The 16,757-nt window shown below is 40.8% G+C and overlaps 1 protein-coding gene across 1 annotated transcript in view; it reads left to right on the top strand.

Moving 5' to 3' along the window:
• The window catches only part of sipa1l2 (signal-induced proliferation-associated 1 like 2), a 94,571-nt gene that overhangs the window by 38,782 nt on the left and 39,032 nt on the right, over positions 1-16,757 (top strand). The window contains exons 3-7 of the mRNA XM_079499964.1: positions 6,305-7,965; positions 10,398-10,525; positions 11,662-11,850; positions 14,509-14,683; positions 15,189-15,292. Of these exons, the coding sequence (XP_079356090.1) occupies positions 6,606-7,965; positions 10,398-10,525; positions 11,662-11,850; positions 14,509-14,683; positions 15,189-15,292 (1,956 nt within the window). The 5' untranslated portion in view covers positions 6,305-6,605. The remainder of the gene's footprint in view (positions 1-6,304; positions 7,966-10,397; positions 10,526-11,661; positions 11,851-14,508; positions 14,684-15,188; positions 15,293-16,757) is intronic.

The following is a 16,757-nucleotide window of genomic DNA, read 5'->3' as shown; positions in this document are numbered from 1 at the left end:
AAAACCAACACAATATACCGTAGATGCATAATAATCAATCACTAGAAGATATAAGGAAGACATAACTGTGATTCCTTGTTTATATTCCAGTTTTTAACTACATGAAAAATTAATGAATGAACAAGTGAATAAGTAATAATAATTTGCTGGCTGTAATAATAATAATTCTCCCAGGAATAATAATTCCTGGGGGAGAAGAACTGGTACAGATTGCATTGATTGCATAAGGCACTATTGGCAGTTCTGAAACTCAATGCATGATTCTCGCCAAAGCCCCAGAGGAGCTCTGACGCACACAGTCAGCAAGACACTGACAGCATGTATGGGACTAGATAGCCTCCATAACAAGCAGATATACTGTAACTGTAGCTAGTGCATTAATGTTGAGTCTAATTTATACTAGTTGCAAGACTGGGTGTCGTAAATCGGTTGAAAATACTAGTAACACAGTCATACGATGAAGAACAAATTTGCCGCCCACCTCTATGGTGATTTAATTTGAACCACAAATGCTACTCCCAAGATGTAACAAAAGAAAGAACATTGAACCTCCTAATAGGCCAATCTTTCCCATCCCAGTTGAAGTGGAGATCAGTTATTCTGTTATTTGTTCAGCTGAATGGTTGTTGGAAACACTTACAGTTTGCACAAACAAGGGTGTGTCATCTCTTTGGTTAATGCAGCCAGCATTGTGCATAAAATAACTAAACTGTCACAGTATGTTTCAGCATTCATGACGTTGCCCCCATGTCATATTGCTTCAGCTTTTATTTGTTCTTGGTTAGCTATAAAGCAAATGTTGAGGTGGCAACAACACTATAAACCTTCAGCTCCAAAGATGTCAACTTCTTGTATAAACACCCGCCCCGCCCCCACCCCGAACAATTGACCCCATTGTGACTTAATCATCCCTCGTTCAGAATAACATATAGTTCAGTATAGATTCTTGCCTTGGGGGCATTGTTTGCAGAGATCTATTGACAACCAATGACACGTAATAATAAAGTACATGGTGGCACAAATGGTACAAGGACAACAATGTGTCACATGCAGCGCAGGGACAGCAAAAGAAATACAATATATGGTATAGTATGCATGTCACTCTACATACACATATTCAACCTTCAGGCAGCAACATGACATATGGTTGCAGCTGCAAAGGGGCCCTGGTTAGTGTTAGCGTCCAGGACTGCATTGGTGTGAAGAGATGCATGAAATAACTTGAATTATGCATTATGGACCATGGGTTTGTTTTCTGGAGAGTGATCAGTGCAGTCCTGTGGTGTATTTCAAAATACTGTCATACTATACAACAGTGTTTCTGGATGTACACCGCGTTGATAAATAAGGGCCAGTGTCTCAGTTTCACTGATATATTTTTGAAAACTTAAAACTTGTTTTGCTTTGATGTTATAATAGAGAAACATATACAATAGCACACACATGTTCAATTATTTGTCAGTGCAAAGTAATACTTAAAGCTGCTATAAGCAATAATATGTCCACATTTTAATGACCTTTTAATTTATCTATTTTTTGGTATTCAGACAGCCAGAAATGGGTAGAATGCTCCCAAAAATCTTTTTGTCTCTGTGACACATCTAGGGGCCACAAACTGCATTCAAAGATTTTCCTAGAAGTTTTGTCATTGGTCGATTTGCCTGTCTGCTTCCTGATTGGTTAGTCACTGCGACCGTTTTTTTTTCGACCAATAGATGTGTCACAGAGACTACATTCTTTTGGGGAGCGTTTTACCCATTGCTGGCTGTCTGAATACCTAAAAAATAAAAAGGTAATTCATATTTTGACATATTATTGCTTATAGCAGCTTTAAACACAAAAAAACAAAAACATTTGTGTGGGGTCTGAAATGACCCCACACAAATCACGATTGCATTTGCATGGGTATCCAGCGTTGCTGCACGGAAACATGTCAAGCTTGCCCAGTTCCCTTGTCCACAGCCTGCCTCCAGAGGGTGAGTCTGGTCCGAAATATGTGCAGTTTATTGGTGCTTGTAAGCAGATTCTCATTTCTTATGTTTTAACTTTGTCATGAGCTCTGTGATTTTGTAGCTTAATTCCAAGGCTTTTTCAGAAACCTTGTGGTACTGCATATCAAGTCACTTGCCTGCTTCGCTGTGTCTTTCTCCTTTTAACTTAATTCAAACTCCCGAAAAAGTATTTGTCCTTTGTAGCGAGTTGATCATGTTTGAAGGTGACGCTTCAGCTTACTGGGAACCATGGCGCCGTTTGCTGTTTGTCTCCACAAATGATGCACATGCAGTGGAATCGGATTAGATGTATCCCCAGTAAACGTGAAGCCAAATTTCATGTCAACCTACAGGTATGTGCCGCGGCACATAGGTTGGGAAACACTGCTATACAGTACATTTGGACCACAACAAGGTCACATTTATTACATTGACTGAAAATATAGCAATCTAGTGCATGCATGTAGAAAAAAAAATATATATATTTTTTTCCTACATGCATGCACTGAATTGCTATATTTTCAGTCCGGTCGAGGCAATCGTCTTAAGCTATGTTCAGATATAGACAGTGGATACCGTTACATTTTCGGGAAATTAACATAAGTTGCCGGCATAAGCAGTAGGAGAGGTGTTCTCACATGCCCCATTTACCTACGCCGGGTATGCAGTTTGTGGTAATACAATAATACAGGCTGTTGACATGCATGAATACTAGCAGCCTAGATACAAGCACACACTTCCACAATATCTCAGTCTACCTTCTGGCAGGGAACCGTGCGTGTGCTGCGTGCATGTGCTGTGCGTGTGATCATGGTGAAATGTGTATATGTGATCTCAGTTCAATCTCACGTCTCTCTTGTTCCCTAGAAGAAATTCCACTTCTGGCAGTGGTACAGAAGTCAGAGAGGCACTGTACTGTGGGGGAATAAAGTAGAATAGTAGATGATCCACAACATTCAACAATCTGTCTCTTTTTGTCTCTCTATGCATTTAATTAATCTGTCTAATCAAGCCGGCGGTTTGGTTTGGCCAATCAGGGAAGCCTAATATGCGCATACAATCTACCAAACAGTCTTTCTCAGACCTGCCGCCTGACAGATACAAATATTCATGGTCGGACGCATTCCAAGTTATGCCAGGGACACATTTCTGGATGACACACTGAGATTCTGTGAATTAAAGTATAGATAACTATAGATAACACAAATCCCTCCCGTGTTAGGAGTTGGAGTTAAAGGAGAATTCCATACTAGAAGGCTTTCTTACTGTATGAGCCGTAATGTGTTTGGATTCTAATGTGCTATTATGATTGACGTAAGGTATGTCACTTGAACCCATTCAGACCTGACGTCGAAATTAAAAAAAAAAGTCTTCTGAAAGAATATATATTCAAAGATTTGTGCCGCATTTTCACGATTAAAAAAAAATAGCAGACCTACAAGCTCGTAGCGAGCCACTCGGTGGCATTATAACATAATGCTTAGTTAAAACACCAAAAGGGGTTCCCGTTCAGAATGGGTTAATGGGCACTGCACAGGTAGTGGGCGTGTCACCGGGGCTACTTTCATGGCGTTTACCTGTCACTTGGGTGAGGGAAGTTGGACAGAGAGAGGAGGTGAGCGTGGGAGAAGACATTTTCTGTTGACCGTATCTAACGCACCTTATCATCTTAACATCCACGTTTAGATATAGCTACAAGCCTGGGAACAGTTGTATCGTTTGTGTGGTGACTGAATAAATGGTCAAACTGACAGCTGGAATGGACCTGAATTCATTGCGTGCGTGTCATACAAGCGTCTCTTTACTCTCATGTTTAGCTCCTCGTGGCGGCCTTTAAACCGCCGCAACACTTACCTTTATTTGTAGTTGTTACGTCCCCACCAAAGAGGTCCAGGTGTTATTTTGTGCAAAAGTGCATTATTGGCTATTTCCCCTACCATAAGCCCTCAATGGGGGTTGGGTTTTTGTGCTAATTCGCTTATTTCCATCAAAATAAGTAGTAAAGTGTGCCGCTTGGGATACTATTTACATTATGAAGAGAGGATATATACATTTTATTTTTTATTTTTTGAGTGATGGAAATAAGCGAATTAGCACACCACCCCATAGCCCCATTCAATTAAATTCAATGCAATTCATTGAGGGCTTATGGTATAGGGGAAATAGCCAATAATGCGCTTTTGCACAAAATAACACCTGGACCTCTTTGGTGGGGACGTAACAACTACAAATAAAGGTAAGAAAGCCTTCTAGTCTGAAATTCTCCTTTTAAAATGAAGCTATTTTACAGGGTTGGATCTTCACTGTGGATATGTATCAGTTGCTCTGTGAAACTGGAATGTAAGAGATTCTAGACTAACGCTTGATTTATACTTGGTTGTGCTTCGTCTCACATGAAAAATGCAGGTGTCAAACAGCAGATCTACAAGTGAGCTTGTAGATCTGCTGTTTTCTGTGCGAGACACCTGCACGCAACAAAGTATAAATCAGGCCTAACAAGACAAAGGAAAACCCAAAGGGAGAAAATGGACGGAGTCCATTTCTTTAATGCCTGTACAAATGGTGGCTGGTGCCAGTGGCGGTGGTTGCCAGGTTAGCACGGGTGCTACCCATGTAGGGTGTTGGAATAGTCCCCTAGTGCTTAGAATGCACGATTGCATACCGCTAAACACACTATACACACAGAGACACACACATACACACTCTGCTTGGAAACAGGCCCAGTCAGCCAGAGAGAGCTGATTGATTGGAGGCACAAAGTCCAACGGTTCTAATCTCTGTCTTTATGGATTATAGGCTGGGTGAGGGGGGACTTGGGTGAGGGGGCACAGAAAATACATGTATTTGTAAAATGGCCATAACCTTGTCTGTCGTTTCCTTGGGCAGATCAATGCTTTTATGTGGTTGTTTGTTTTGTTTTTCTTTCCTTTAAAAAAAAATAGAACTGTGAGAACTTGTTATGCTGTGCAATCTGCATCCACACATCATTTTGAAATATGTGTTACAGTGGAGATTATTACTCATTTTGTCCTAGATTTGTCAACAGATGAAGGCGTTAATGAGCAGTACAAACTCATTACTGATATAGCCTGAATGGCTTCTGTGGAAAACACTATCAATTAAAATATAGTTGCATGGTGCCTCATGGCTTGATAAAAAAAAGAGATGATAATGAGATATTGGCATTTTCAAGTTAATAACCTCAATAATATTCCACGCTGCATTCTACTTTTTATATCAACAATTATTGTGTAGATGACAGTGTTCAAATGGTTGATCTCCTTTATGTAATTAAGCTCTTTGTATGAAAGAGAGGTTGGTAAAATCACTCGTGAATTCTTGGCTTTTAAGTCGCTGTTCTACTTTGGGACATTTACAGTAGGGTATTTTTTGTTATGTGTAAACGGATGGGATTCAATGTCTATCAAGGACATTTACTCTATGATCTTTTTAAATGGGGTTAAGAATGAAATTGATTTGTCTCACCTGTAACATGGATCAAGTGAAACTACCTGGAACAACCAGTATATGGAGACTTTCAGTTCTAAACAGCATGTCTGCAATTGGGAAAATGAGTTTTAGTTTTGGACATTTTTGGGATCTCTTTTGAACAAAATAAACTACACCCTTGAGTTCTTAGAATAACCTCAAACAGGGTCATTTTGGAAGTTTTATGAAACAACCTTGAACAAATAACACTTCATAATATGCTCTCCTCTCAGACAAAATGAATACTTGGTGAAAGTAAAACTCACCAATATTCTTTGCTACTATCCATCTTCAGGCAGGAATGGTTTACAAACCATGATAAATCGAGGAAGTGCCAAGTCTTCATGATTTGTTTTCTCTCAAACGGCTGGTCAGAGTTTTTATGAGTCTTGTTTCCTATTTTGTTTCAAGCTTTTTAAATATAATGAACAAACATGCTATTCATATAAAACCTTTAAGTTAGTATATATTTTATATTATACTCACATGGTCACATAACATTACCTGTTGAGTGCTGTCCATGCTTTGATGGTTACAGTTTTATAACCAGTTTTGATGAGTACATTTTGTGGAGATCTTGTACAGCTTCAATCCTCATAGTTACTTTTGACAATGAATCAATGGCGATTGACTGTATAGTAGTATTTGCCACTAATAGCTTTTTTTGGCTGTTAAAAAAGAAGAGAGAAATATATCGATTTTTTTCTATTTAAATCGAATTTGGAGACTGCCATGAATATTCAAAAAAATCAAATAAGTATGTTAAATTCTAAATTGCTCTGCACTTTTCACTAAAGTTGCTTTGTTGTTTTGTCTCTTGTCAGATTGGTGTCCACAGAAGACCCCAGCGTGGCTTTACTGAGCTTCACACCAACCAGAGAGGAACACTTCATGCTACCTTGTAGTTCACCTATTGGCCTTCAATGGAGTATGGACCTTATGAATCCAAAGTATTTTCCTGTTTCTTAATTGTGCAACCACCAGAGATGTAACTGGAGTCATGAAATTCAGGGCTGGGACGTGCCGAGTACCCACAGAGTATGAACAAACCTAGCCCCCAAAAATCAGAGGACATCCCATAACTAAACAGTGTCGCCAGATAATCAACAGGCTGTAGTTTGCCTGATGCAGTCCGAAAACCTGTTCAATAAGAAACTTAGAGGTCTAAAGAGCATGGGACCGCCTACTGCCAGTGTCCAGGGAGCACCCGCTATGCCCAAGATGGGCGTTCGGGCAAGAGTTACAGAGTGGCCTCAGCGGAAGGACGGCTGGGAGGTGCGTCCTCCTATGAGATATGACAGCCTGATACCAAGCTTCCCCAATGGACCTCCTAATCCTGCTGCTACCGCTGCCCTGCTCAAGAAGAGCCAGGAAATGTTGGATGGCTCAGAATTCCCGGAAACCAGATACCCGATTTGTGACCTCCTGAGCCACTCTACCATGAGGGGTATGTCAAGGTTCAAGCGCAGTAACAGCGAGGTGACTCTCAGTGACATTGGTGCAGAGGATATGGATCACACCTCTATCAATCCCAACACGGGAGCTACTTTGCGCCGCGAGTATGGAAGCGCCTCGTCCCTGGAGTGCCAGGGTTTGTCCAGTGAGGGCTTCGCAGCGACTGTGCAGGCCTACCAGCCTGGCCCGGTGGAGCAGCCTAGCGCACCGCCGCAGCAGCAGAATTACCCCGAACTCCTGCGCTTCAATGCACCGCCTCTCTCGTCGAGCCTGCAGACCGCTGCACAGATTGCGCGGGGTGACATTGTCTGCATCCCCGGCTACGATTACGTGGACAGCTCTCTCTTCTACAGTCGGGAGAGGGAACGCGCCTTTGTCCAGAGGACAAAGTCGGGTGAGAAAACGGAGACATCCATCTTCCGGAGGTTGAGGAGTAAAAACAGTGACGGGGACTATGTGGACCCAGAGGAGTTGAAATTTGGTGGGAGAGCACTGACGTTCCAGAAGTGTTTCTCCCACTACGATGTGCAGAGTGTGCTTTTTAACATCAGCGAGGCCGTTGTTAACCGCGCTAACCTTGCACGGAGGAAGAACACGACCACAGGGGCATCCGCCGCCTCCCAGTGCCAGGTCTCTTTAGGTGGGATGGGGGTTGACCCCATTATGCCCATTTTTGAATCCCCAATAGGAAGTTGCGAGGACCTCGGACTCAAAGCGAGCATGGATGCAGACGAGGGGGATGGGAAGAGCAACAACCTGGTGCTCAACTGCCCGTTCTTTCGCAACGAGACTGGAGGAGAAGGCGAGAGAAAACTGGTCTTATGCAGATCCAACAGTGCCCCCTATGGGAGTGGGGGTGAAGGTTATTCTATCGAATCCACACTCAGCAGCCGATGCACCAATGCGGGGGTGTCTGTGCTGGAGGTGCCGAGGGAAAGCCAAGCATTCTCAAGGGATGTGATGAAGCGCTACACCATAGAGCATGTTGACCAAGGGGCATACTACTACCAGAAGTACTTCTACAATAAAGGTAAGAAATAGTGTTTTGACAAAAGTTACTCTTTAGTTTAGTTTTTTCAATTCATATGTGATTATTACTTGCTACTTACTACTCAAATGATCATACTGCGTTGGCAGATCAATTTGATTTCAAGATTTTTCACTATGGCTAAATGATGATAATGATCTTCCAAACAAAAGTGTGAATGTTATGCTCTCATGGTTTTCAGTGTAGGACCAACTTTGAAGTCATTTGTAATTTACAGCATTGCCCAAAACACTTTTGCAGGATATGTTGAATTCATCCAAGCTTGTTATATTATGTTTTACTTGAGCTACATTGATTGACCTGCCTGTCAATTTCGTCAAAGTGTGTGAGATTGTTTGTAAAAAATCTTCACACTACTTGTTGACTGACATGCTATATGCATGAGTTGAGAAATACAATTCATTTGTAGAATTCTACACAGTTTTACAAAGACAGTTATACACTGCAGACACATTTTGACAACTGTTTCACAAAGTGAAACATTTTGCACAACAAAAGGTTTCTGAAGAAAATACACAAGTCGTAATGTATTCACACACTAACCATATTGTAATCCCACTTAAATCTGAAGACGGGTCAAGAAAATAACTTCAGGCATGCATGTGCTTGAAGCCACTGGAAAGGAATTTTTAACACATCTGTTTTCAGCCTCAGTAACTTTAATCTCCAGTCAGATAAAACATTGTGCCTCATATTCTTTATTCATTGGTAAATGAATAAGTAATATGGTTATTTTATGCATTTAGACCAATGGCTAGAGCTTGAGAATGACACTGCCAAAGTTTGGGGCTGCATTCCTAATGCAGCTCAACGAGTAGGGCATGCCACTGAATCTGCCAGGGTTTGGGGTACTATATCTCCATGGCTAGTTTGCCTACAATGTTGGCATTCATGGTACATCAAGGCAGTTTGGGTAGAATCTTCTACATAATGTACTTAGATTTTGCTTACAACTTTATAGCCAAACAGAAACAGCCACTCAGCAGCAGTCATGATAACACCAATGCACAGCAATAATTATAAATGATTGCCACTGCAGCTCAAACTGAAAAGACTAAAGCCTTCTTCTAGCCTTCTAGTGGGACTTTCTAGCTATAATCTAGCTAGTGTCCTTACTTTATAAAGTTTTATATAATATAAAAACTGGCCAAACATTGGCCAAATCTTCAAATATATAATGGCGTATTTATCTGTGGAACAAAGTCAAACTAAATGTAATGATTCAACTCCTAGTCTCCTACAATTCTAAGTGATTTTCAGGGTGGGGGGTCCCCAGTTCAAATATCATTATTCTTGGAGGGTCACGGCCTGAAAAGGTTGAGAACCACTGGTTTAGCCAGTTAGTGCACAGAACATAGTCCTTGCTTTCATGTCTCTCGAGTCGACACTGACTATCTCTAAAGTAAAGCATTAAATGCTTAAACAAAATCTTAAAAATAAAAACATAAAATTACATTTTGTTCTAGGAAATACATAATAGTCATTATTGTGAACAAATTAATTACCGGTATGTTTATTTTTCTCCATTGAAGTACTTTGTGAAGTCTTTCACAAAGTAGGATTTTCAAGTTGGATACACATGTAAAAAAGTGTTATGAAGTGCTTTTTGGTAACTTCTGTTTTGATTTGGTGCTAAAATAAAATATACTTGACTTTCACGTTGGGGGGAGCATTGCCTTGGTGGGGGGCCTCTTCCCACACGTGGGGGCGGCTCCCTCCAATTAGTTTTGCTGTGATGTGCTGTGTTATGTATTGATGTGGTTCTGTGCACACGTACGCACACATTTTAAAAGTGTGTCTACAGCGCTTTTATCTCATTATATTGACCTACATTATTTTAGGGTCATTGAACAAAACCTTTTTGTTCTACAATCAATTTTATTCTCCATTAGATGGATCGAACATCCTCCAAGAGTTAAAAAAAGATACTGATGCGATATTGCAGCCTGGCATAGTCCTGATACCTGGTGTCAGTGTCTGTATTGATATATCTATATTACAGTATGTCCCTGACGTCAGTACGCTCATTGACTGGTACACGATACTTAGCTACATGGAACTAGATCCATCCACACATTTATTGATATGTTTTACCATAGTGTGAATGTCTACCGTCATCTCTGTTCAGAGTAATTTGAGATAAATGCAGAGAGATGTTTAGTTTACAACTGTAACCACAGGAAGAGACCTCTACATGTTTCATTTTGCACACCAAAAATAGCAGATCTACAAGCTCACAACTGCAAAAAGAGAAAAAAAACAGCTTGCAGTTCTGATATTTTCTGTGCGCTTGACACACAAGCAAGTATAAATCAGTCATTACCCTATAGTTGTTTGGCATCCAGGTAATACTTGCAGCAAGAAGGACAAATAATTGGTTGTATCTATAACTAGATTTCTCCTGTTTCCATCAGAGCACCAGAATTATTTTGGTATTGATGAGAACCTGGGTCCGGTGTCACTCAGCATCCGCAGGGAGAAGCTGGAGGAAGGCAAGGATGGGTCACAGTATAACTACCGGCTCATCTTCAGAACCAGTGAGGTAAGAAGATCACTTTTAGAAGAGAAGACCAACTGTATTTGAAAATTGGTTGTCACAGTAGTAAGGGCGAGGATTTTGACAAACATGAAATAGAAGATGGGAGATCCAAATGCAATAGACGGAGAAAAAGATGAATAATAATAAATGTAATAATGATAGACAAAGAGAAAGATGGTCTCTGGTTGTCATTTTGGTTCTGAACCAAAGAACACAGAAAGAAACACTTTAGCTTAATATCTTCCATATCAGTCAATTAGGAATGGCATGAAATCCCCACTGAAGGTATAAAAATGAACAGAATCCATTTGGTTCCAGCTTTAATAGCAAATGTTTGTCCAGATGTGCAGTGATTGAACTCGACAGCACACACATTGTTCATTTAATAACTCAGGAAGCCAGGGATTTTGGAAGTGTCCGTTTGTCCGTCCGTCTGTGTACATGCTAATCTCTGCACACCCTTGGCTGATTGACTTGAAACTGAGCACACATGCCAGAGCAGAACCTCTGCCCCAATTTTCACATTGTAGTGCCACCAAGAGGCCGATTTTTGCTAAAAAAAACTTTTTCACACAATCAGTACACGCAAATCGGTACACATTATGTACTTGAGGCTCTGCATTGTATGGTGACTATTTGATGATTTACCCTGTTGTTTATTGTCTAGTCTAGAGTTCATACTTAGTCTGCTTATTCCGATCTCACTCTTCTAAGTCACTCTGGATAAGTGCTTCCGCTAAATGCATACATTTTATACTGTACATCAGCGGTCAATGCCTGCAGTGGTCAATGCATGTAGCATACAGTTGGCTTGTGGCAGCAGGGTGGATAGGTGAGTAGGTGCAATGGTTCTCAATCAATCATGTTCTATTGATGGCACAACATATACTCATGGGAACTGGTCAGTAAGGGTGATCACTGACCAGGGATTATTAAGAAAAAGAAAAGATTTGTATTTATTTTTTTGCCTCTGATCATTAGTTGCACACCTTCTGGATCAGAATACGCAGGGTTTTTCACATTGTCCTTCAGGAGGGAGGGTGAATTATAAGGGACATATCATTGTTTTTGTAATGAGTTTGCACAGCATCACAGATGTTTAATTAAATGAAGCCCATGACACCTCCTTCTCCTCTCAGCTGACCACTCTGCGTGGCGCCATCTTAGAGGACGCTGTGCCCTCTACCTCCAAGCACGGTACGACTAGAGGCCTTCCTCTGAAGGAAGTGCTGGAGTATGTGGTCCCTGAACTCAACATCCAGTGTCTCCGCCTGGCTACCCACTCCCCGAAGGTCCCAGAACAGCTACTGAAACTGGACCAGCAAGGGGTGAGTGAACCAATCACTGTTATAAAAGTGTTTGCGTACATATACACATGGACACGAGGAGTTTGAAAAAGGCCCTAATGCCCTGGCTGCAACATTGAGAAAAATCACTTTCTTTCCTTTCTTACTGTAAGTAATGTTAATGGTAGTAATATAAGCCCAGTCTGTTTCTCCAGAGGGGATGAAAAACAAGTGATATAACTCAATTATATGCTGAGATAAATCAGTCCTTTTCAATGCCTGTGTTTCAAGTGTTTGCTGGGCTGCTGTGATGAAATAAAATAAAGTCCTTGTCGGTTTCATTAATTAGCATGATGGATGGAACTAGGAAAGAAACAAATGTGATTATTGTTATTAGGTTAAAACGGTGGCCTCCAAGAATATAGAGGCCAATATCATTTCTATTTTCATTTCATTCATTAATCTCAGCTACAATCATACATGGATATTTTCTTTCCAATGTACTTGTTTATGTACTGTTTAGTATAGCTTATTCAGAATCACTTTATTTTCCTCTGAAAATTGCAGCAGAGACTATAGATCAGCACAAACATACAGTACAGTATATGACTGCGCAAAGATATTCACAGTACAGTATAGGACTGCGTAAAGATATTCACACTGAGCTGGGCACTGGACCTGTGGATGAGAATATTGTCTGAAAGCTTAAAATGTAACATGATGTAGCTGTAATGTCGTGTCTCAAATGCAGCCTGTCTTTCTTTTGCTGTGCTCACTTGAATCATGTCCTTAATGCCACAGGTCCTGTACCCCCAGTCAAAAATGATTGCCAGTACATGCATGGCTGATTGTACTGTTGTCATAGTGATCACTGATCACGACAGTGTTGGCTGCAAGTTAGATGGTGACCACCAAGAATCAACATGAAATTGACATTTTGTCCTACTGTATAAATTGACATTTTGTCCTACTGTATGAATTGACATTTTGTCCTACTGTATAAATTGATTTTGTGATGTTGGGGTTGTCATCTCAGAGATGCACCTGGTCCACTCAAGATGACGTAATAACGTCTGAACAAAGCCTCTTAAAAAACATGAACATGTAGGCCTAGATATTCCTAAACATAGAATAATATTTTTATGCATAGGTATTTTATATATCAATTTAGAACAAACAAAGTGTTGAGGTGCTGACCACAGGAGATGAACTCGAACAGAAAATACGAGAGGTCACACAATTCGTAGTCACGATGCAAATAGTAGAAGGCATTGTTTTTGTCAAAATGTTGGTCATCTTCATATATATCAATTTAATCATCAACCAGTGACCTAAATTGTCTTACAATCCCCCTGTCGAATGTCGTTCTTTAAAACGTTGATCATTGAGGAACCAAACTCTTGATGTTCATCATTAATAGCTTAATAAAAATATTGTTGACCTAATGGTCAAAAAGAGCCATCATTGGTTTAAAGTTTGCACAGTCTTTTTTTTTAATGGTGGATATCCCATTGTGAAAATAAAACGTGATTCTAACCACCCACCAAGTTATTAAATAACTTGGTGGGTGGTGAGAATCACTTGTTGAAGCTTTCTTTTCCAAGCCTCATACATAATTCAAGAGCAGCTGTTTGCTGTTGACTGTGGGGCCAGTGGAAATGTAATTACTCTCCCTTTGTGCTGCTGACTCCCCTGGTTGGACTGATAGCACACACACACTTAGCTTTCCTCTCTCAGCCCACAGAGTCAGGTAATGGATATTGATAACCGGAGATGAAATGCCTTATCAAGTCAAACGGTGTCTAGCCGGCTGCTACCGGAGCGTTTTAGGCTAATTTGACACCCTGTGGCCTTGCAGCCACAAACCACTTTATGGAAGGAAGGTGATGATAAGGTTCTACTGTATAACCGTAACCGTATAGTACATACAAGTGTTGTAAACCTCAAAGACATCAAAATAATCCATCCCTGCAACATTGAGAAGTACTTAAATCACAAGAGACTACATCATTATTCCATATTGCATACAGTTTATACGTATGTACTGTATGTTGTTGCTGTCGGACAGAAACCTTTTATTTCCATATTGCATCTTTTGGGTTTTTTCATCAATTCATGCCTTAAATTATAGGGTGCCAGGTTGAAAGTGGTTAAGACTGTCTGGTTTTATAAACATTTAACCAACGAAAAGTATTAACAAGAGCTAGTGACTAAATAATAACATCATTACTGCATTGGATACATGGTTTTGGACAGGACAATGACTGACAGCAGAGGACAAATGTAATTGTTGGGGAGATATATTTTTCATCATATGTAATTATAGAAATAAGTTTGGGGGCCTAGGGGCCATTGCAACTTACTTTTAGAAGGATCTAATGTTAGAATGTACTGTAAAGAATTTTATCTTTACAGTAGACGGATAATCACTAAATGAATAAGTGTATACATTATATACAGTAGAAACACCTTAGACAAATTACCAACCACTTGAACCCTAATGTCCCTATTATGTTGAGTTGCAACGTGTTGTGAGATTGTAGATTGGCTATTTTTGGCTAAGGGTTTTGGTCTAGTGGGAAATTATAGTAGGGGCCGTAGTATAGACCCCTCAGAGGTAGGGTATAGGTTTAAGTGTCTAATGTTATGCCTAAATTGTACAGTACATACTCTTATCTGTTTCTATTTATTTTTTCTCAGCTGAGTTTCCAGCACAAGGTGGGCATCCTGTACTGCAGAGCTGCTCAGAGTACAGAGGAGGAGATGTACAACAATGAGAGTGCCAGTCCAGCTCTGGAGCAGTTTATGGAGCTGCTAGGTCAGAGGGTCCGCCTGAAGGGCTTCAACAACTACAAAGCCCAACTGGATACCAAGAGTAAGGAAGAAACTGTGTTTGTTCTGTACACATGTACTGTATTCTCTTTAGTAGATGAAAATGAAGGAATTTCATTTGGAAAGACAGACATAATCTCTCATCACTCGGAATATTTTCCGCTAAGAGATTTGGTATCTATAGAGAGTAAAAAGAGCAGACCAAATACAGAGCCAACTCAGGTCAACTTTACTAAATGAAGGTTTAAGTGGATAGGACTGATTATAAACTACCTTTTACTCATCCTTGAGTTGTTGGCGCTTTAAAAAGAAAGGGCTTTAAATAAAGATCAGCCAAGAGGTACTTGGTTTATTAAACCTATTTAGTCGTGTTGTAACCTATACGTTGTTATAACTTTCAATCCGGGCGCTACCTCTGTGTCTCATTAGTTGTTGTCGTACATGTAGCAACGTAATTATCTATTTTTGTACAGTTTTTAATACGAATTTGAACGTTTTCAAAAAACAAGTGACTGTCTCTGATGTCAGGCTTTCTGTTTGTCTACCAGCTGATTCCACAGGTACCCATTCTCTGTACACCACTTATAAGGACTATGAACTGATGTTCCACGTCTCCACCCTGCTGCCCTACACACCCAACAACCGACAACAGGTGTGTGTGTGTGTGTGTGTGTGTGTGTGTGTGTGTGTGTGTGTGTGTGTGTGTGTGTGTGTGTGTGTGTGTGTGTGTGTGTGTGTGTGTGTGTGTGTGTGTGTGTGTGTGTGTGTGTGTGTGTGTGTGTGTGTGTGTGTGCAGTCTGAACACACTGCATCATGTTTTGGGTACAAGCTTCTTTTGTGACGAGGGAGAGGTTAACATGGTCCTCATGATGGATAAAGGGGCCCGCAGCTTAGGCATGCGTCCTTCAAGAATGGCAATATTGCGAGAGTCAAATAATAGTCACTACGGCCAACGTCTGCCATAATCAAAGTACATAATTAACTTTAGTTGTTTCTTTCATCATAACAACACAACTGCTGGTGGTTTCTCCCCGTTTAGTCGCTCCCTGCCTCTCCTCATTAGAACTGGCACTTCTCATTTCACAGGCAGCCTCTTTCTTCAGTCAGTTGTTAATTGGAATTTCTATTGCTGGAGATGTTGCCGTGGCAACGATTCGGCATGCAACCGCCAATTAATGCTCCCGGTGAGATCTGCTCATTATGCGCCTGGGACCGGATGAGGGCGACCAGCAGACACAAACACAGCTCAAAAACAATGGTGTCATTTGATCCCAACGCCTGGGACCTCAAACATATTTAATAATAAAAGTGTAGATTGAACGGTAATGGTTTAATAATGGTAATGTGTGTTAGAGCCTTGAGTTGATCCTTCGTGTGGGTTGTTTGGATTGACAGAATGTACTGTATGTAGTACAGTATGCCAATCTGAGATAGCCTTCTGGCTACAGTATTAAGTCAATAGCTGGAATCCGTGGAAAGCAGGTCACGATTTAATGTCCTTGCTTGCTTTGAGCTCTCAACGAATGCTCGGATGCGTTGCCTGCATGTGTCTTAGTGTTGTTGATTAGAAGGATTTGTTTGGATTTGGTGCTGGATACTTAGATCATGGTTGATAGTCTGGGATAAGCCATGAATCCTCTGGAGGCCCCTGAATGATCCCTCATTGAGCCATACTGTTCCTCTCTCAATCCTGTTCTGATCCAGAGGTTAGTGACCAACATCTCATCTGGAACACATCAAGACGTTACAAAATGGAAGATTAAATTCATTTAAAGGAATGTCTTGATATTGGTGCCAGTAACATTGTGAGACCATACATAATGACACATAGTATACAGTAGTACTGCAACGACAGGACATGATATAAAGCCATATAATAGTAGTCTATATAATTGGATGGATTTGTTTTTACGTCCGGATACCCCGTCCAGGACAGGCTTCAGACGCGCCTCCACAGGAGACTTGGCTCAGATCTGAACCCATTTGATTTGGCGTTAGGAAGCCGTTGCGACCACATGCCCTTGCTGACGTCGACCCCAGGCAGGATTCGAACACACAACCTTCCGCATGAAAGGCATATGCTCTAGTCTAGTCTAACCACTTCTTTCGTTATTCCA

Source organism: Electrona antarctica (genome assembly GCF_951216825.1).
Source record: "Electrona antarctica genome assembly, chromosome: 4".
Taxonomy (NCBI): Eukaryota; Metazoa; Chordata; class Actinopteri; order Myctophiformes; family Myctophidae; genus Electrona; species Electrona antarctica.
This window is presented reverse-complemented; position numbering and strand designations above follow the sequence as displayed.